This window comes from Malania oleifera, chromosome 4, assembly GCF_029873635.1.
Source record: "Malania oleifera isolate guangnan ecotype guangnan chromosome 4, ASM2987363v1, whole genome shotgun sequence".
NCBI lineage: Eukaryota > Viridiplantae > Streptophyta > Magnoliopsida > Santalales > Ximeniaceae > Malania > Malania oleifera.
In genome coordinates, this window is record NC_080420.1 from 102,000,679 (window position 1) to 102,023,710 (window position 23,032).

Genomic DNA, 23,032 nt, shown 5'->3' on the forward strand with positions numbered 1-23,032 from the left:
GCTACTTCATCCTTGATGTGATTTTTGTTTGTCTAAAAGGATGACTTCAACTTCTCTTTGTCAAGTTGCGCCATCTTTAGTGGTGCTCTAGTTGATTTACTTCTGCTTGGATCTTCAGTGTCAACAATGAATAGGTTGAGGTAACTCATGTGAATCATAGGATTCATTTCATCCAAGCCAGAGGATCAACCTTGTAAAAGATCTTCCTGACTTAGCCAAGATGGGAATTGTTTTTTATATTTGCAAAATAATCTCCTACCTCGACCTCATAGTGACTAAATCTATTCAGGATGGAGCTTAATAGCAAGTGGGTACAGTCTTCTCCCTTGATCTGCTCACTTCTTCATTCACTTGGAACCTTTCTCCAAGTAAACTCGAGCGAACTCTGCATTTTGTCTCCATTCTTTGGTGAAGATGAATGCTCTTAGACTCTTCCCTTTGTATAGCTTGTCCACTATGTGAAGTAACAATGCACGTTGATCTGTTACAAGCTCAAAAAGACTCTTGTTAGTCATTGAGTTCTTTTGGGCATTGAAATAGAACTAACCCACATTGAATAGCAGCACCCAATTCTTCTAGTTAGCGGTGGCGAAATGATGCAAGTAATTTTTTAGAAGCCTACTGAATCTCTCCATATATCCATATGTTTGTATGTGGTAGCTCAAAGAAATGTGAAGCTATGAAGTGAGGATTTTGAAAAGCTCTATCCAGAAGTTCCTCATGAATCTTGTGTCTCAGTCACTAACAATGTCTTAGGAAAAACTCGAAAACTTAACCACATGTTTGAAAAACAAGTGTTATGTTTTCAATGCCAAACATTACTTCGGTGTAGGTATATGAAAAGCACCATACTTCATAAACCTATCTATAACCAACAAGTATAGACCACGCATTTCCGACTAGGGCGGTTGGTGATGAAGTTAAGTGAGACTCTCTCTTATGGTCTTGTTGATATTAGAAGAGGCTGCAGCAATTTTGTGATCTTCTTCCACTCGATCTAATCTTGTTGGCAACTGAGACAAGTTCGGGTATAGCCTCAACACGCATATGAGGCTAGTAATACCTCTGCTTCACCAATGCCAAAGTGTGATGCCATGCTAAATAGCCTACCCACATGGTGTCTTCCTCAGGTCTCTTAACTCGAGACACAAAGAATCGGTTACCATGTCTCATCAACAATCATCTTTTAATTAGAACTAGTGCACTTTGCCCTCTTCCACCAACATCATAAGGCTTTGTGCAACTCGAACATTGACAAGGTCCTCCTTAATGTGATCTCATGATAACTTTACTTACTATCAAATGTGTTACCAGCTATAAGGCCGCAAGCTCGGCCTTCCTGCTTGGTGCATCCACAACTCGGTTTGTCTTCACCACCTTGTGCTCAAGTGAGAAATCAAACTCCATCAAGAATGCTTGCTAATGGGCCTGCTTAGGTGATAACATAGGCTACCTAAAGAAATGATTGGCAATCAAGCTATTTGTTTTAACCATAAACTTTGATCCAAGTAGGTAATCCCGCCAAGTGAAGACAATGTATCACTGCTAACATCTCCTTTTTTTGAACACTTTCTTGAACTATGTACTTAACACTTAGCTTCACAAAGCTTGCGGCTCTCTTAGGCAATAAAATGCCCATTCATAAAGCCCTTCAATGTACAGACAGATGCATAATTCGATGCATCTGTCTTTACATCTAAAGGCTTCATGATGTCTAGAAGAGCAAGTACTCGATCTTGAATCATAGCTTCCTACAAGTTGTCAAAGGCTCCCTGGCACCCTCCGTCCAGTTCCATCTATGACCCTTATTTAGCAAATTTACCCATGGGGCAATTCTCTTTGAATACCACTCTATCAACTTTCAATAATAGTTGGTGGTCCAAGAAAGCAATGTAGTTCCTTCACTACCATCAAGATGTCTTGAATAACTCTCACTTTCCCCATATCCATCCGGATGCAACCGTGTTCAACCACAAGACCAAGTAATTTGATGCTCCTTTGAGTGAAAGAGCACCTTTCTCTTTTCAAGTAAAGGTTATTCTCCTTCAGCCTATCGAACACCTTTAGTAACTGCTTTTCATGTTCCACCAGAGTGGAACTAGAGACAACAATGTCAATAAGGTATACCACAACAAACTTGTCGAGGTACTCCTTAAACACCTAAGTCATCAATGTACTGAATGTTGCTAGTGCATTCATCAAACCAACAGGCATTACCAAGAATTCATATGCCCTGTATCATGTCACGCAATTAGTCTTCCGCTCATCATCATCTGCTATCCTCATCCTATAGTAGCATATGACTGTAAGTCAAGTTTGGTGAAGTACTTGGCATGATTTAGCTAATTAAACAAATAAAGGAATGAGATACTTGTTGCACACAATCACTTTGTTGAGCACACAATAGTCCACAAATATCCACATGCTCCCATTAGGTTTCCTCTGAAACAACACCAGTGCTCCAAACAGTGCTTTACAATGACATATATAGCTCGCTTACAATAACTCGTTAAAGTTGCTTCCTCAACTCTGCTAACTCTAGAAGCGCCATCAGATATGGACTTTTGGCAGAAGGCTTCACACACTATCATGGAGGCAAGTTGTGCAATAGCTTGTCCAACATCATGACTTTCTATTCATCAAACGCAGCTTGAATGGCAGTACGCACCCACACTTGGTCTACCTCTTCATTCACCACCTTCTTGGCCACATATGCCTATTCACTACTTCTCAATCCCTTCTTAAGTTGCATGGCTAAGAGGAACTCCTCATCGTTTCTTTTCTTCAAAACGGCTTGCACCATGCAGAGGTGATCTCCTATTAAAAGGAACCAGCAAATAGCATTGGTACCACCTTAGTCATTCTCAAGAATCCCATTCCATGTATCACTGGGGATGATTCCATCAGCACAACTATGAATTCACATGTCCTACCGACTATCCAAGCATCATAGTCACTTGCTTGGCTACCTTCACAGTAGGTTGAGCCGCAAACTTAACTACTTTCATGCATCATAAATCCTTCTTCAAGTTCAAGTTCTCTCTACACTTTTGCCTGTGAGACAAAATTATGAGTAACCCTAGTATCCACCATAGCATGAGTCTCTTCCCATTTATCCGCAAATCCACAAACGTTAATCCTTTCACTTTAATAACTTCTAATTCTTTTGTGTACCTCTCTAATGTATACAATAACTGCATTACACCTATCCTTGAGGTTTCCTCCTCATCCTCATATATCCTTGCGCCCTCTCTGCAATGGAAACTTGCAAGGCATTAAGTGATGACTTTTGTGGGCAATCAACAACTCTGCGAGGGCATCAACATAAGAAGCATGACAGCTTACCCTTACCATAAGATGCATTGAAAGATTGAGAAGATGAAGCTTCCTTTAAGGTTGATGCCTTGGTGTCGGCTCCCTAACTTTTGGGTTTGACCTTGAAAGACTTTCTGCTATTTCCACCCAATATGCCACTCTTTGGACATTGCGGAACTCTGTCCACGCACAGTCAACCAAGCATTCTATGGCAACCAATGCAAGAGGCAAGCCTTCAAGTCTTTGTATGACATGTCCTAAATAACTAACATCAAAGAAGAGAATCATCTCATATACTCCTTGACTCTACCAATAGTGTTTGAGATCTCACAATTTCCACCAAGCATACTCAACATTTGTACTCAACATTTTCAGGAAAAAACTAGGCCTTGAGCTCTCTCTTCAAGTCTACCCAACTATAATTACATGCCATCCATTCTGAATCCCATTGTTCCTGGTATGCCACCATAGTGTAGCACCACCACTCAAGTACACTGTCACCACGGATACTTTTTCCTCTTATGAGTCAATTCTCACAGCACGAAAGTATTGTTCCGTGTCAATAAGAAGTTCTCTAAGTCCTTAGCATTATGAGCATCCCCATACGACCGGATTCTAGCACCCTTGTTCTTCCATAGTCTACCCCCATAGAGTAGGAATTCCCAACAACATAAACCATCAGGTTTTCTTGGCAGGAAGATCCCTTATCTAGGTTTGTAAAGCTTCTACCACAGCGCATAAGACCTTTGAGATTTCCACAACAATATCTTGTTTGATATTGTTGTGATCCCTCCAATGCATCAACACATTAAGCAAATTTGGTCATCTCCACGATCACATAATTATGTTGGCCTGCGCCTTCAGCACCTCAATTCTCTCAATATTGGTTGGCAAGTCTCTTTACTTCACATAGTCCCACAATGTGAAGGCAATCAAATTCTTGAAGCAATTAACTAAGCTCTAATAACAACTGTCACGGGCCAAACACTTCACATCTTGTGAAGTGTGTCGATATGACACTATTTATATCACTCGTTCTTAACTAGTCAGCCGAAAGTATACTGCAGTTTCTCCATTTGAACAAATTCTTAGTCATCGAGTACAAAGTTAAGCAGAAGCTGTAAACAAGTAAGCAAGTAGACAAGAGTCACATGGTAAATAGTAAAGCAACATAATTCATTATTAAAGTCTCATTGGCAATGTTTGTTTAGCAAGGTAGGAGAGTAGGCTAAACACGTTTACAAGTGTTAGTGAGTTTTACAATGACTAATGAACACACACCCTCTCTTAAAGAGATTTCTACGCAATTCTAACTCTGGCACTAGGAAACATAAAACTGATGAGTCATACTCAGCACTCTTGCTAGAGATATAACTACTCTTTGGCACAATGAACAAAGAAAGGTTCTCAAACTCTCTTAACATTCAAATCCCAAATTAAATAAAAATCCAAGAAAGAGAATCCCTCACGAATAAAAGAGGGAACGTCACATCATTGTAGCAAGAAGAAAGATGATATAATTGAGCAAAGGAATGGGATAATGAAAACACCCCCACCTCACAATGCAAACATCTTCCTGAAACCTAGTACGATTACCTTACCCGATTGAAACTTTGTTCTAGTGGCAAAAAAAAAAAAAGGAAGGGTAAACTTGTGAAGTAAACCACTAAGGACTCTAACGAACCTAAGTTAGCATTTCGCCTATTCTCTTCCAACTTTCCTAGCCAAATTTACTTTCCATAACTTTGAGCCAAAGGGAATTTAACTTCAAAGGAAAGGCCATAACGTTAGCCCAAATGATAAGAGTTTTTAGACACCATATAACCAAAAATGAGCCTCTCAAGCTTTTGCACTACCCTCTAGGAATCCTAGAAATAGATAAAAATTATAGAGGAATTAGGAAAGCTAACCTCAATTAATATAATTCTACCCCTAAAGAGAATAAATCCCTTTCCAAACAATTCAACCGCTAGGCCTAGGTAAACCATTGGATCTCAAAAAGCTAAAAAGCAAGGCTTTCCTCCCAAACTCTTAAATAAGTCAAAGGCCATCCTAAAACACTACCTACAGCTAGGTAGGGAGGTCAGCTCCAAACCTTCTTATAAATATGATTAATTAGCTCAACGCCCCTCTTCTCCAAATTAATTCTACAACTAGAGCCCACCTAAAAAATCCATAGAATAGTAAGGATGTTAACAAAAGGGCCAAGGTCATCTGAAAAAATAATGGAGTCATAAGAAAACAATAAATGTGAAACTATCAACCCCTCCCTTCCCACCTTAACCCTCACAACACCTATCCACAACCCTATCTAACATCCTACTTAATGGATCCATCACAAGGCCAAATAAGAATGGGGATAAAAGGTCCCCTTGTTTAACCCCCTATATGACCTTAACCACTCTTTAGTTTTCCTGTTAACTATCATTGCAAAATAAGCATTACATAAACACCCCCAATTCAATTCCTCCACTTATCTCCAAACCCTCTCCTCCTAAGCACCCTATCCAAGATCCACCAACTCACTCTATCATAAAAAAGGGTGTTCCTAGAGCACAAGGATCCCCACTTTGTGAGATAGGAGGAGGATTGTTACAGTGTACGCAGCCTTACCTCTGCTTTTATGTAGAGAGGTTGTTTCTTTGGACTCAAACATGTGATTAACCAATCACAAAGGAGCAACCGGTCACTTTATCATAAGCCTTCTCAAAATCTAATTTGAAAATGAAAAACATCTCCACCACCCCTTTTAGGAACGAAAATAACATCCGCAATCCCCCCCCCCCCCAAAAAAAAAGAAAAAAAGGGAAAAAAAAAAAACAACAAGAGTAGTCTAAGCCAAAGAAATAAGTGTCGATAAAAATGGAACTCAAACTTATTATCAAGAGCTATGATCTCATATATGTTAGATGCAACTAATTGGCCAAAACTCTAACACCTTAATCAACCTACTTTGCTTAGGCATTAAGGTGATAAAGGTAGAATTAACACTCTTCCCCCAACTTTACAACCTCATTAAAACCTCCATCGGTACATCCAACATTCCTAAAAAAAGCTACATTAAACACATTCAATCCTCAAGCCTTACCACTCTTCTCTAAACTAAACAACACCGCCCTGACCACCTCCACCTTAAAAGGCCTCTCCAACCAAGATATTTGTGTCCTTGAATTAGGACTCCACCCCAACCTCTCAGTCATTGACATTTCTAAATCTTCCTCAGTACACAAATATTAAAGAAATTGGCTGCTTCTTCTACTATCAACTAAACAATACTTACTACCTCCCTACTTCTCTCAACTCCATTTTCCTCATATAGTTACGTTTCATTTGCCCATTCACCACTTTCTAAAAGAACTTTGAGTTACAATCCCACTCCCCTGCCCACTTATACTTAGTTTTTTGCCTCCAACTCCTTACCCACTTCAATATTAATATATTATACTCTCTTACTCGTCCTTTGAACTAACTTGCCCAACACCCTCCTCAATTAAAAGCCCCTCTTCTTCCCTATCCAGCACATTCAACTCACTCAAATTACTCACTTTTTTTTAACTCTTAACATCTCCAAACACCTCGAAGTTCCACTTCTTTAACACCTCTTTAACCCCCTTCAGCTTCTTCATAAACCTAAAACCTTCCAAAATACATCACAACTGCCCCCCCACCCCAAGTCTCCTTAACTAAATGACAAATGCCAAATGATGCATCCACATGTTCTCGAATTGAAAAGTACGACCCTACTTATTCTTTATAGACTCTATCCAAACAGGATAATGGTTTGAAACGTGTCTAGCTAGAATTTGTAAGACCAAGAAAGCATCCTCCCACTCATTGCAAAAATGGAAGCAATTTAGCTGACTAACTACCACCTTTCACCACTACTAACAAAGTAAACATAGCAGTCTGCAAAGGTATATCTCGCAGCCCACACTCCCTAATGAACCTGTCAAAAAACCGCATGCTAGAAGAAAACCTGTCACCCCTTTTTTTTTACTCTCTTTTGAACTTTTTCTAGGAACCTAACTACATTAAAGTCACTCCCAACTACCCACCTAGGGTCATGGTCTTAAATTTCTATAAATTTTTTGAAATTTCCATCAAAATTTCCGCTTTCTATCACCCTTGAAATCGAAATAGACTCAATTTCCATTCAACTAAACTTCCACCAAAATTTATAGAGACCATCCAAAAGTTATTAAAATTTAGAGATCTCAATTTTTTAAAAGGATCGCCTCAAGACAAGGCATGCCTAGAATGGCTTGAGGCTCAATCTAAACTACCAAACCCAAAAAGTACAATGCATTGGACACTAAGCTTTACAAAAATATACGAAAGGCACACCTTTTGCACCTTTTTGATTGAGGCTTTTGCATTTTGGTTTGGTGAATCTCAAGTCAAAGGCACACATTCTGCACCTTTTTGATCGAGGCTTATGCATTTTGGGTTTTTGAATCTCAAGTTAGATTTGGCTAGAAAATATTAACTATATGTTTATATGAAAGGCATATCATAATATGAGTTGATTTCTATAACCCTTAAACCTCAACCTTTCTAAAATAATTGAGAGTTGCATTTTAGATCTTGAAAATAATTTGGACTTTGTAATGTTATAGCTATCTCATGACATGATTTACTAAATGAATTCAAGTTAGTATATTTTGAATGGCCTCAAAGTTGTTTACAAATTATGATTTATTTAATTTTTTAAAATTTAATTTGTAATTTTTCCTCATGTCACAAAATTATCTAAAAAGAACATTCTTAAAAGTGCACTTTGACACAACACAATATTTTTAAAAGACTTACGCCTTGCCTTCTTATAGGTTCTGATCCTTATTCCCCAAATACCTGTTCTTTTCGTAAATTGACAAAAAAGGATTCATGTAGCCGACCCCACCTAATGAAAATTAAGGCTTGGTTTATTGTTGTACCTGTTCTTTGTGTATTTTATTTATAACATTCTAGTGCTAAATCATGTATCATTCTGTATAGTATATTGATAGTTACTAAAGCTCCATAAAAGAATTCCACAATTATTCTATACTTTATTACTAATTTCATCAGTTTTTAAAATCAAAATCAAAACTGAAATCAACATTGAAATTTCCATCAAAATTTTCGTACTTTTGAAGCCTCGAGACTTAGTTGATATTCAAATTTAAGACTTTCCCTACAACAACACAAGGCATATAGTCATGCACAACCCCCAACTCCTCCCAAAGTTGGGACCTAAAGATAGGCCTAGAGCATAGAATGTAGATCGGGATGGGTGGCTTGTCAAAGGGACTTAGGAAGGACATTGTAAGGATTGGGCTTCCATACCTTCTTAAGGGTCGACAGGAGGCATTCTTGTGTTGCGGAACATTCAATCTATTTCTAGAGTGGATAGTCGTAATGTCTTGGGCCCAACTTCAGTGAGGTATTGTCCACTTTGGCCCACTAACCTTACAGATTTTTCCTATAAAGGTGCCTCATATAGTTGGAGCCCAAACCATCCTCATAAGTCGAAGATTTCCCTAATAAACATCCAAAGTAGGACTTTGACATTCCCCCATCTAATCTCTAACGTCCTCATCAAAGTGCCCCTACTTGGTCCCACATGATAGTACCCACAGGGTGGCTCTAATACCAAATATAATGGTCTTAGGCCTAACTTTGATAAGGTATCGTCTGCTTTGGCTCACTAGTCTCATGGATTTTTCCTATAAAAGGCACCTCACATAGTTGGAACCCAAACCATCCTTACAAGTCCAATATTTTCCTAGTACACATCCAATGTGGGATTTTGACAATAATCTAGAATGCTTTTTCTGTCTCTTTATCTTGATAGAAGTAAAAGGTCAAGGTCCATGGTGCGTGCCTTTAGTGTATGGTCCTTCTAGACCAACCCTTACAGGTTCTTTTCGTGACAAGCTTTATTCTATTTTTGGCTTTCACACCCCTAATTGGATAGTTGGGGGTGATTTAAATGTTGTGGCATTTACTCAACAAAAGAAGGGCCCGGGTAGGTTTATTGCTGGTCGGTAGACCTGGAAAAATGGGTCATGACCTGACGGGTCACTCGTGACCCGCCCGATTAAGACGGGTTTGGGTCTATGAAAGTCAACCCGTTTATAAACAAGTCAACCCATAACCCACCCGTTTATAAACGGGTCAAACCAGATTCGAGTTGGGTCACCTGCCGAGTGACCCGTTTATTTACCTATATATACCTAACACCCATTTAAAAAAAAACCCTAATCTCTTATCTCTTATTCTCTTAGTCTTACCACTGCCCTCTGCCCAGACTCCCAGCATTGCACGCCGCACCCCAAGCAGCCCAGCACTGTAGAGTGCAGCAACAGCACTCCATCGCCGTCCCTCTCACTCCACCGTCACCGTCGCCGCACGCTGTCCCCCTCCCTCTCACTCTCATTCTCCCTCAGTCCCTTTCCCTATCACGATCTCACCCTCAGGTAGTCAGGCCTCAGTTTCTCTCACATGTTAGCAATTTTTCATGGTTAATTGCATAACTAGATGAAGCCCAGATTCATCACATATTATATTATATCTCGGTTATTTCTTCCAAAATGATTCATTGGTTATTTTCAACTACAGCATGTGGTTCTTCTGAGTTCCTATGATGCCAAAATAAATTTCATATTCCACCATTGTCAGTGCCTGTGCAAAAGATGGGTAAGTGAAAAGAAAAAAAGAAATAAAGCAAGGAAATATATAATTTTTTTATGCCAAAATAAATTTCATATTCCACCTCTTATCTGCATTTTTTTTATTTACATTTGACGTTTTTTTAAAAGATTTAATAAATAAAATGAGTGCTTTTCTTTAAAAAAATTAAAATATATAATTTTTTTAAACGGGTAACACATGACCCGCCCGATTAATAAATGGGCAGGTTAGGGTTTACATGGTTGTGACCTGTTTAACATTGACCCATTTTTGACCCGCTCGGACCAGGCCCGTGAACCCGTTTTGCCACCCCTACTGGTCTGCTACAATGCATAATCTTGACACATTTATTAGAATGTGTGGTTTAACAAATCTTCCTTTAGATAATGCTAATTTTACATGGTTGATGAGAGAAGCTACGGCGGGATGGCAAGCAGGCTTGATTGATTCTTGTTGTGCAACGGGTGGGAGGATGAGTTGCCTAGTCTCCCATATTGTTTTACCTAGACCTACTTTTGACCACTTCCCTATCATGACGGAATTGAGGAAGGTTTCTCAGGGTCCCACCCTCTACTAGTTTAAAAATATGTGGATAGACCATGATTCCTTCCAACCTCTACTAAGGAACTCTTGGAGTGAGGATGTGGAGAGGACACGGGAAGGGTTTAGGTCCACGAAGAAATTGAAGAGGTTGAAAAAGAAGTTGAAAGAGTGGAATAAAGAGGTGTTTAGAGATTTAAGGTTTAGAAAGGCTAGTGTTTTAGGCAAGTTGGATGAGCTAGTTAGGAAGGACAAAGGTATTTTTGAAAAATGAATTGGAAGAAGTGATTTTCAAGGAAATGAGAATTTGAGGGGCAAAAGACAAAGTTTAAATCGGTTTGAGACTGTGATGCTAATTCTAGAGTTCTTTGTATAATAGCTAATGGGAAAATGAGGAAGAAATTGATGAGGGAGTTAGATGTGGGAAGGGGGGAGATTATTTCTGATCATAGTCAAATCGTAACGAAGATTAGTGAATTTTATTCTAATATGAATTTCGAGGAGGATATCAGTAGACCAATGGTTGAAGGTTTAGAATAGGATCCTTTGTCTGGTGACAAGGTAGCTTGGTTGGAAAGACATTTTGAGAAAGAGGAAGCAAGGGTCACTGTCTTTGGGATGGAGAGGGATAAAGCTCTAGGGCTGGATGGGTTCAATCTGGCTTTCTTTCAAGATTATTAGGAGGTGGTCAAGGGTGAATTGCTTAAGATTTTTAGTGAATTTTACACGAGTGGGATTTTAGGCAAGAGTATTAACTTCATTTTCATAACTTTGGTGCCGAAGAAGAGTAGATCCATTAAGATTTTTGACTAATAGAACTATTAGTTTAGTTTCTAGTGGTTATAACATTATCACTAAAGTTTTAGCTAACATGTTGAGTGCGGTGCTTGATAAACCTATCTATAAGGCTCAAAGTGCATTTGTGGGGATAGACAAATTGTGGATGCCATTTTGGTTGCTAAATGAGGCTGTTGTGAATATTCGAAGAAGGGAGAAGCAAGGGCTCATCTTTAAGTTGGATTTGGAGAAAGCTCACAATAAAGTGAGTTGGAATTTCTCGGATAAGATTTTTGTGAGGAAGGGGTTTGGAGAGAGATGGCATCAATGAATAAGAAGTTTCTTGCTTGAAGTGAGCTAATTCAATTTTAGTGAATGGTAAGCCAAAATAATGGTTTAGGGGCTGCAAGGGGAATTAGACAAGGTGACCCTCTCTCCCCGTTTTTGGTTTGTTTAGTGGCTAATGTTTTGAGTAGATTGGGGATAGGGCTATGGATAGAGGTTTAATGCAAGGGCTGGAAGTGGGGAGGGAGGAGGTGATGGTTTTGCACCTTCAGTTTGTTGATGATACCATCCTCCCCCCCCCCCCCCCCTCCCTTTTTCTCTCTCTCAGGCCAAATAAGGGGGCGGGGGCAACTAGCATAGCAACCCTCCCCAGTGGGAGCTTTTACCATAAAGGCTCCCCCTGCTGCAGAATGTTCGATTTAAGCCATAGCTCCTCAGCCTAAAGGTCGGGCCCCTCATCGTAGCACCAAAGTGCCAGTGATCCAGAAGTAGAAGATCCACTAGTGTGGATCCCCACAAAACCCCACCACATGCACTGCAATCAGGTAGTACTTTCACAAGCAATACTACTACTTCTTGTACGACTATACACCTTCCTTTTTGAATATTTTGGATCTTCTCCATATTTTGAGAGGGTTTATGGGCTTAAGATTAATATGGGGAAGAGCGTTATTGCGGCTATTAATGTGCTTGTTGCATGTGTTAGTTGCCTTTGGAGGTTGGGGTGCAGTGTTTTGGATTGGCTGCTGCCCTATTTAAGGATTCCATTAAGCAGTAATCCTAAATTTATTAGTTTTTGGGATCTTGTTGTGGAGAGGTTGTCTAAGTGCTTAGATGGGTGGAAGGGTGCTCCTTTTTTTCTCTCGGATTGCTAGCAAGATTGAGAAAATAATGAGGGACTTCCTATGGTCAAGTGTAAGGGGCTTTAGGGATCATTTGGTGAGATGGAAGGTGGTGTGCATATCTAAACAAGAGGGTGGTTTGGGTCCTGGAATGGTGTCTAAAAACACGGCTCACCTAGCTAAATGGCTTTGGCGGTTCCTAATAGAGAATTCTTCCCTATGGCATAGAAAGTATGGATTAGACAACAATGGGTGGGATACTAATTTGGGATCTAGATGTTTTTCATAAAGTCCCCAAAAAAAATAATCTCTCAGATTTATCCCCATTTCATTCCCCATACTAAATTCCTATTGGGAAAGGGTTGTAACATCCATTTCTAGAAAGATCTTTAATTGGGGAATGTAGTTTTGTCCTCCTTTTTTCCTTGTCTCTTTCACTAGAGACAGGGAAGGAAGCTTGATTTCTTCTTTTGTTGTTGATCCAAGTTGTCTTTTACCTTCTTCGGATTTTCACTTTCAGGGGTATTTGAATGATATGGAGACAGAAGAGTTATCTTCTTTGCTAGTCTTGTTGAATAAGTGTCAGGTTTCTTTGGAAGATGATAGTCAGTCCTAATATTTGGATCCTTTGGAGGTATATTCTTGCATATCTGATTTTTTTACCAGCTCTAATTCTTCTTTTCCTCCCTTCAATTCCATCTGGAAGGCCAAAGTCCCCACTAAATCAAGGCTTTTCTTTGGTTAGTAGCACTTAATAGAATCAATACCAATAACTTGTTGCATATTAGGAGACCTCTGATGGCCCTCTCTCCAGATGTTCATATACTTTGTTTTGACTGCTTGGAACCTGAATTGCATCTTTTTGTACATTGTGATTTTGTCTGAAAGGTATGGAATAAGTTATTTGGTTTTTTCAGTGAATGTTGGGTTTGTCCAGAGATAGTAGAGGAGTCTTTGGCAGTTTCTTTTGTCAGTTTTGGCAGGAAAAAATAAAGGGGCAACGCTTTTGAAAAGTGATTTTTTTAAAGGCTGTGGATGGAACACAATGCACATATTTTTCCAGCGTAGTCATCATCATATTTGTTGGTCCAGGAGAAGATTCATTATTTGGCCTCTCTTTGGTGTGTGGGTCATGGTAAGTTTAAGGGGGTGAGCTTTTCGGATATTCAACACAATTAGCAATATTTGTTGGATTGTTAGGGTGGACTGGTTTTGATTTGTTTTTTTTGCTTTTTGGTTATCTTTTCTGTTTTTTTCTGGATTTTTTCAGATTTTTCTAAGGAGATGTCTCATTCTCCTGGTTGTACATTCTTAATCTATTAATAAAATTCTTCTTTTGCGATCAAAAAAAATGAGAAAAAGAAATGGGAAGCACATATCCTTCCCCCTCCTGTGTAGTATCATCCCAAAAAAGGATCTAAGGATCCATTGCTGACAACACAATTTCCCTAAAGTTATCAAAGAATAAATCTGACAATACTCTTCCAAAAAATCTTCAAAGAACATCTTAAACCCCCATTAGTATCCCAGCCACTAGTATGTAAGCCGGATTTACTTTTCATAATTTAATGCAAAGGGAGTTCTCAAAAGGATGCCACAGCCATTTACCCAATAAGGCAGTGTTCTTAGATACCAAATTTCCAAGATCCAACCTCCCTCCAATTTAGATCTAGAAACAATCTCATGATCAACAAATGATCTTCTCCCAACCACTGATCAAAGGAAATCTCTCATTGCTTTGACTATTTTTTTAGCTACCCCTAGCGGAATTCCAAAAATGGATTAATAATTGAGAGATACAAGAGAGCAAGCTGGGATAAAGGGTGATACGGCCACCTAAAGAAAAAAAAGAAAGAAAAAAGCACCCTTTCACCCATAAAAACCCTTAGCCATCCTCTCCATCACAAGATCCAAAAAACACAAACACCTTTTTCAAATGGAACTCTTAAATAAGACAAGGGCTACTCAAGAATACAACATCCAGCTAAGAAAGCTGGTTCCAAGGACTTATCACTACTAAGATTAACAATAGCAAACCCCACTCTTTCCCGAATTTATTTTTAAAGCTGAAGCATTCTCAAAAAACTGAAGACTTGAGAGAACATTCAAAAAAGACTCAAAATATCAGTATGGTCTGTTGCAAACTGGAGATGAAACAACCAGGGTCTTAAATTTTGATTTCAACTAAAATTTCGAAGCTTCAAAAATATGGAAATTTCAATTTGTATGTCAATTTTGATTTTGGGTATTAAAAATGATGGAAATTTGTAGTAAATACTGGAACTCTTTTGCAAAACTTTAGAAATTGTTAATAGACATAATAATGCAAGTTTTATAACTAATATTTTATAAATTAAATACATCAATGAATGGTATGTTGTGCATGAGGTGCAGACACTAATATAATATTCATATTAAACATATTCCATAATATAATAAATCAGTTAAGTATTATTTAGTATAAAACAAAGATAATTTAGACATAAATAGCTAAATAAAATGCTGTTGCTAATATCAAAGTTCAATTTTTCATATAATCTAAAAAACCCTTGTATCTTTGGTTTCAATATAAGAAAAAGATAAATTAAGAGAGAAATTTCACTTTGCATTTAAATCTCACATTTAAATTCCAAGGAAATTCCATTCTATAGTTGAAATTTCAAAAAGTTCTACCAAAATTTTGAGCTTTCAATAAATTTCAGATGATTTGTTGAAATTTGACAAAAATTTTGTAAGACGAAAATCGACTACCATTTTGATTTCAAGGGTGACAGAAAGTGGAAATTTTGAGAATGCCTAAGAAACCTTCCTAGATTCCATCATGGAAAGTGGTAAGAAGTAAGCCTAGGAAAAACAATATAGAGAGACTAGGGAAATCATCCTCCCACTCAATGTAGAACAAGAATCTGCCAAGCCTACTTGCCACTGCCCTAGCTCCTTCCACCAACCACATAAAATTAGCATTATCTAGAGGAGGATCACGCAAACCATGATCCCTAATATACATCAAAAATTATGCATAGTAGCAGCAACCCTACCTCCCCCCTTCTTCTCTCGAGGAAACCTAATGACATTAAAATTACCTCTCACTATCCAATTCATGGATGCAAAAGCCAAAAACATAACAAAACTCGTCCCAAAAAGAACTCCTACAGCTGGTCTAGAAGGGATATACTTCAAAGACACCCACCATTGACCCTGACCTTTCACTTCTACCAAGACACACAGAGAGAGAGAAAAACCACCAGACTATCCACTTTAGAAATAGAGCATCTGTTTCGCACAAGAATACTACCCACCAAACCCCAAGAAGGTATGAAAGCCCAAACAACATCCTTGCCAAATTCTCCCATTCCCTTACATTTCCAAGCTTATTCCCCTGAATCAAAACAATATCAGTGAATATCAAAGCAAAACCTCCCTGAATAAACCTTTATTTTTAAAGTTCCCTGAGCCTTTAAAATTCCAACTAACAATCTTCATAAACTCACTTGTTTCCTCCCTTCCCTTCACCCTTCCCTCCCCCATAATTGATAAAAGAGCCCAGATTCTTTTTAACTCTTTTTGAACCTTCTTCTTTTTCTGCTCAGTCGCTCTAGGACTCATTCCCAATCTCAACTTGACCTTAACAGGACTAACTAATTTTAAACCCATGACATCAAGGAGTTTATTTGGGCTTCAAAAGAAAAAAGAATATTGACAAAGTGCAATGTATCATGAGTAGGCTCACGAATAGGGGACAAAGACCTCTCATCAATCAAATCTTTCATCTTGTTTGAGTTGTGTATAATAGCATCTATACTCCCTTGCAGAATGTCAAAAAACATTTGAGCAAACTCTTCCCCAAACTAAAGCATATATCGTGTTAAGTCTCGCATCACCCCAATAATTCCTCTCCCTTGCTCTCAAAAAATGTCCCTCTAAGAGTTGTGCCAAGGCATCTTCTTCGTCCAACTCTAAGTCATCTCTCAATTGATCAACCAACAATTCCCTATCAGAACTGCAAAGCTGCTCTAGTCATCTTCCATATCAAAACCTCCTCTTCATCACTGTTGTTCAAAATATCTTTAGCTCTCTACACAACCACCCCTTTGACTAGTTCGCAAATCCCTTCCTCTATGCTGAGTGCATTAACCTCCTCCCTTTTAATTATAAGGAATCTCTAAAAGTTGTTTCTATTTCCACAACATCTGAATTTAGAGATGGCCAAAAGCCACTAACAGAAGAACTATTACCTTCTTGTTGTTTGATGTAGCTTTAACCCAAATTCTCCTTATTTAAATTCATATCTCTCGGGCATTGTATATTTGAATCCTCTCCATTTAGTCTTTCTTGAGAACTTTGCCGACATCCCTTACTATATTTCCCCCAATCTTTACCCCACCAACACCATCCACCAAGCAACTAGAAAAAGAGCCCAAATGTTTTGGCTCATTTCCTCAGCACTACATGGTCTCGGGTCCACCTCCTAGGTAGAGTTGGTGCCCAATAAGTTTTTACCCTTCTCAACACATTTACTAGCCACCCTTTTTGGCCCATAATGGAGAGGGCTCATGTCCTCGTACCTCCATTTGCACCATTAGAAAAGCAAAGTAATTCAAACTTAACTACCAACCGTGGAGACTCATTCCATTGGGGAGGAAAGATCCCCCTTTCTCTGAAAGCTCGGCCTACACTCCTCCTGAAGATCCTCCTTGCTGAAAAAGCTCTAACAATGTCGGCAAAGGGGCAATTTTTTGAAAGTGTCAAGACTACACTTGACTTCTTTGACTATTCCTTGTGATGAATGATGTTTGAAGAGCCACAATATGCATAACTCATGCAATAGTTTACTCCATCACCTTTGTTGTTGATCGACAACTTCATATGAGCTTCCAAAAACTTTTGCCATCCTTCATTCTACTTACCCTCTAGAGTACGAAGGGCTTGCCTTTGATCTCCATGAGAGCACTTGTTGATACATAGAAATTTTCCCTTCTAATTCCTGCACAAACTTAATTGAACCCAACCACCTCTTTCACTGAGAAACATGTCCCCCAAGTTCATAGTTGTTGCCCCTCAACAACCAGAACAAATCACCTCCAAGGATCTCAGAATCCACCACAAGTCCTCATTATTCAGCAAGATAAAAGACACATGTCTCACTGCAAATTCTGAGAGAAGGAACGCCATATGATCAAGGTGATTTGCATTAAATATTTTTCTCTCAATCTTCACATAGAATGGCCACCCAGATCTGCAGATCCGCAAGCATGTTCCATGCACTATATCTGGTTCAAGAGGCGACTAGGAAACAAGAAGAACCTTTAAGAGGCTCTTTTTTATTGTTGACTAAATGGTCTTCAAGAAAGAGCCACCGACAGCTTCCAGACTCAAAGTCGAAAGCAGGATGGAAATTCGAGAGGTTTGAGGGTCAGGATGGGAGGCTTCATTTGTGCTAAGGCTTCAATTTTCCTATAACAAACTTGAAAACTTGAGGCTGAGAGGTGGGCAACAACGAAATGGGTATAGTCGGCCACATCCAGCAACCATTTTACCTCTTCAACATGGCCATCCAGCATCCTTCTCATTCATCCAATATGATTGCAGCTTTCTCCTCTATTTCAAATAGAACCTGCACTTTCTTAACCTTATTATCTACAAAGACTTCCACTTTCCATTTTTCAAAACTCCTTTTAAATGTTTGAGAGGCCCTTCGACACTTTTGTCAAAGACAATAAAAACAAAAACCAGAAACAAAAACTAAAAACTGAAAAAGGGCAACCTATTTGGTTAATATTTCTAAAACTAAAATAAATTAAAACTTGATTGAGAAAATGTTCATTCTTGTCCCTTTTTCAATAAGCAAAGAAATTTATTAGGAGGAGGAGGATAAAAAATCCTCCCTTTACATCAAAAGAAACTAGTTACAAAGATCACAGCCTAAACCCAAAAACCAAACTCAATGTAGTAGAGCCAAGTCAACCAATCCCACTGCAGCTCTTCCAAAGAAAGACGATAAAAAAATTAACTGTTTGCTGACGCCCACAACTATGCATGATAAACCACACTACTCCAAAACAAATTGTTAGCAATAGCCAGACCTTGAATATTCTAGCGTTTCTCTCCAACCAAACACACCAAATAATAGCCATAACAGTGCATTGCCATAAAATTTTCCTATCCTTTACCAAAACCCCTAAACACAATGGTACAAAATGCCTTCAATGGGGAGGGACAAAACCAGTTTTCACCAAATATATCAAATAATTTATTCCATATAGCAACCATTAAAGGACAATGAAGAAACAGATGTGCACAAGTCTCTCCATTCCTCAAAGGACACAAATGTTAGGTGACATGTTCACTTTTGTCCTTGAATCAAATAACAATTAAAAAATATGATTAAAATACTAAAAAATAAAAATAAAAAATAAAAAAGAACACAAATTAAAAATATGATAATAAAAATTGAAATTATTAAAATTATTTTACTTAATCATTGTATTTCAAAACTCAATTTTTAGTGCTATAAGAAAAATCTTATTGTAGATGACATGACAATTGAAAAATAGTAAAAATATATATATACTTTTTAATGACTTTCATTATTTTTAAAAAATTTTGATGGATTAATTTAATCCACAAAAGTTAATTCTGGAAATCAGACATTCTTTTTAAGAAAAGAGAGACAACCCACATGAATAAAAGAAAAATAGCAATCATTCTTCAAACAACAACAAAAGCAAAGCACAAGAATTGTTGAAAGAATTTTCTATCAGCTGAGGCAAGCACAAGAATTGATAAAAGAATCACCTATCAGCTGAGTTTTCACCAGATGAAGCCTGATACGTTGTCCAATGGATGAGAAATGGGAGATTTCATATTAGAGCAAGTTCCCTCCTGAAATTGCTCTTCTTTTTCTTGGGGCAGATGAATTGGCGTTTGGAGAAGAAGTAGAGGACGAGAAGATGATTACAGCCATGACAAATCGAATCTACAAATCTTCCAGGGAGAATATGAAGTGTACAAAAAGCAGAAGAAATGCGAGGTAGTTTTCTTTCAGACAGACTTTGTGAGATTCCTGGTTCAAACACTTCTGTTCACTACAACCACCACCACACCTGCCCAGAACTCCCCTTCAATTAACCAAATTCTTGATAGAAATTTATGCCGTTTAATTGAGAGTTGAACATCCTTGAAAGTGTTCCAAGACAGAGAGGCAAAGCAAGAAAAGCCTTCAAAAGCACACACACACACATATATATATATATATATAGAGAGAGAGAGAGAGAAGCTTCATTGATTATTTCTAGTTTTCTACTAAAATCCAACCGCCTCTCTCCCTTCTCAATTAATCAAGGACGCAAGTTTGCGTAGTTCCCTACTCAATCTAGAAGGTTTTCTCCTATCTCCTATACCCACTTCTCCAATCCTAACAGCTTTCCAGTAATTCACCATACTAAGTTCTAACTCATCATTCATCAAGAAGATTTTGAGTCTCTTGGTCGCCCTTCTCTTCACCCAGACGGTCAAAAGCATGGACCCCCCCCCCCCCTCTTTGCTCAACTCCCTATGTCACATATGAGAATTAAGAGAAGTAATAAAATGCTTAGGAGTGAGAACAAGCCTATAGTCTTCACTCAACATCTTGCGTTTAAAATTGGTTCTTCACCAACAAATGGGCTCATGCTTGAGTTTTGGACTACAAAATATTTTTACTTGGAAGTTGTTTCTGAGAAGTTGCATTTGAGCCTAGGTTTCCAAGGGAGCACCCATTAAAGTTATTGTGCTCTAAATTAGTGGAGAAAAAATTTTAAGCAGGTTTGACAAGACACATAAGAAGACATAAAGTTCAAACCATTTAAAGCGAGAGGAAACAAAACACTTGCAAACTCCATAAGCACTGTGAAATATATCACATATCTAAATTCAAAAGTTTTATCTTCGAAACACAATAAAACGGAAACGAGTACCACATGCAAGTTACAAATGCAAATTTTGGAAGCCACATCCAATGTTTCTCATCCAAAAAAGCTCCCAGAGGTTGGGAATTCTATCTCAGAAGACCTATTAACTGATTCAAACCCTACTCTACAGTTAACCCTATCCAATATATAAACCCTAGCAGTCACTACCATCTTCATGAGATTTCCAGAACCAAAACAGAACCATACATTACATTAAGGTGAGAATACTCATCAGGGAATTCAAGCATTTAAAATTGTACAGCAAATCTTGAGGGCAAAAAGTAAAAATTTACACATGAATATGATGAAACCAGATTAGGAAATATGCAAGTGATAGCATGGATATCCATATCATCATACATATGCTGCACACTTGAACCTGTTTCTTTAGATACGTAGTGAAGAATATTAAAAGCTACCAACAAGAATAAGAGGACATACTTCTCCAGCAGAAACATTGATAATATGGGGTGTAAAACCTTGCCCTGCATTGCCTGCATCAAGTAGTCAAATGTAGGACCACATAAGCATATAAACATGTACTCAAAACTCAATAGAAACTCAAAGCAACTCAGAACTTATTCATATTATAACAACAAACAAGATAACTCTTATTATATTGAATTCGTATGAGTGTGTAAGTGTATCATAAACCACCATGACATTGAGGAAAAAAATGACATAAAGTGAATATAATAAGGGTTAAAACTTACAAAATAAATAGCAGAAATTAAAATCATGAGATATGGTACTCTTCACAGACCAGATAAAAGAACAGGTGGTCTGAACTCAGAAAATCAAAAAAGATATGATCATATCCTATAAGAAAAAGATACACTGGAATTATATTGATGAAATCTATTCATATTATCACCGCTAGCTGCTTGATCTGAACGCAATTCAAGGCTATGGAGACCTCTGATATTTCTATTAAGAACAAGTACTAGAATCTGAAACACCTCACATCTCCCATATTGATCAAAGAAACCGGCTCTTTCCTAGGTTTTCCCAATGGCATATTGCTTTAAAATTTTCAAATACTTTACTCATTTATCATTCATCTCTACAATTTTGCTTAGACTCACTCAAATATTAAAATAGAATGTCTTCCCAATGTTCCCACCAAACCCTTTTTGTCCTCCATAACTGCCATGATACAGAACAACTAATTTTGTGGCTCTATGGTCAGCAACATGGAGCTGCAGAAAAATATCTAGACTTACTATTCGACCATTAATTTCTTAAAGTTCCATCATCCTCAATCAATCCACATTTTTGGGTAGTCAAATCAAACTTACTAAATTGGTAATCAAAAGTCACACGTCCAAGTCAATGACCTTAAAATAGCATCATCTTGATGTTTTGTCTTATTGAAATTCCACTCCCTGTACCATATACTAAAAGAAGGCCATCATGGAATTACAGTCTAGTCAAGTAGGGGCTGGGAGGACCAGAGGGGCGATCTAAACATGGTCCCATCCAGAAATTGCTTAAATTGGACACTCACAGAACTTGTGCTTGTGTAGTTGTACTTGATTGCCGAGGCTTTTGCCACTGCACTAGGTGACGATAAACATGCGTTGTGAGTGTGCTTATTAAAAAATATATAAATAATAATGCTGTTTCATAGAACAAAATTTTTGGCAACCAATAGATGCCATGCTTCAGAGTTCAGACAATTAACTTCAGATTAGGGTGTTCAGACATGGGAGCAAAAAGATCACATAATACAAGAATACAAGCATGGTTGAGCATGATAACAATATCTCTGTGTATCATCTGTAGCAGATACGCCTACACAAAGGAACTGCATCCATGCCATGTCCATGTCAAATACCAACGCTTCTCAGGCACTCCCTAATAGAAGTGCATATGCATGTACCTTATATTTTTAATTCAAAACACTTCTTTGATACTTCTTAAACAGTTGCTTTCCAGATGCCCTTCAGAAACAATAATGAAATATTGTTGCACAGATTTCCTTTATACAGAAAGAAGAACCACTAAAAAAGGTCAGCTTAAAACTTATATTTAAATTGGCTATTTGCAAAATAAAATAAGGGATATAATAAATTTTCTACAGGGGAAGATGAAAAAGAAGAAACATACACAGACAGACATTTTATGTACTAGTCATTTTTCGAATGTGCAAAGATAGGAACTAATTAATTTGACATTTTTTTTATCTATAGAGTATTTTTAGTCAATGATTATTATCTTTTGAAGTTAAGTTTTCTGTTCACCTTAATGATATCATAAGCTGTACAAGAGTTTTATAAGGTGTAAAAAGGTTTATTTATTCAACATTTTTCGGATGCATCTTGTCTATTTTAAATTATTAACCCTTGCTTTCATTTTGTTTTGTGAATCAAACAAACTTCTTTTTTTATTTGTGCAATTGAGCTTTTGGTGAATAGCCATAACATTTGACAACAATTAGATGTTTCTTGAACTTACAGTATTACCAAACAATACCAAAATTTCAAATGTGAAAAATCTTTTACAGTTATGCAATAGAAACGAAGTCCTTCGCAACTACTACAGTAAGCAAATCAAAACCCGGAAAACAATTTTGTGTTTCACATCTTAACCTATCAACAATATATAGTTCCATGAAGTGTTATATTATTTTTTTTAAACTTAATTCCTCTT

At 37.7% G+C, this 23,032-nt stretch overlaps 1 protein-coding gene across 2 annotated transcripts in view; it reads right to left on the minus strand.

Annotated features, from left to right (window-relative positions):
* LOC131154206 (AT-hook motif nuclear-localized protein 14) overlaps window positions 1–23,032 on the minus strand; it is a 39,205-nt gene that overhangs the window by 13,396 nt on the left and 2,777 nt on the right. For both annotated transcript variants that reach the window (XM_058106820.1, XM_058106821.1), the window contains exon 2: window positions 20,822–20,874. In XM_058106820.1, coding sequence (XP_057962803.1) covers window positions 20,822–20,874 — 53 coding nt within the window. The remainder of the gene's footprint in view (window positions 1–20,821; window positions 20,875–23,032) is intronic.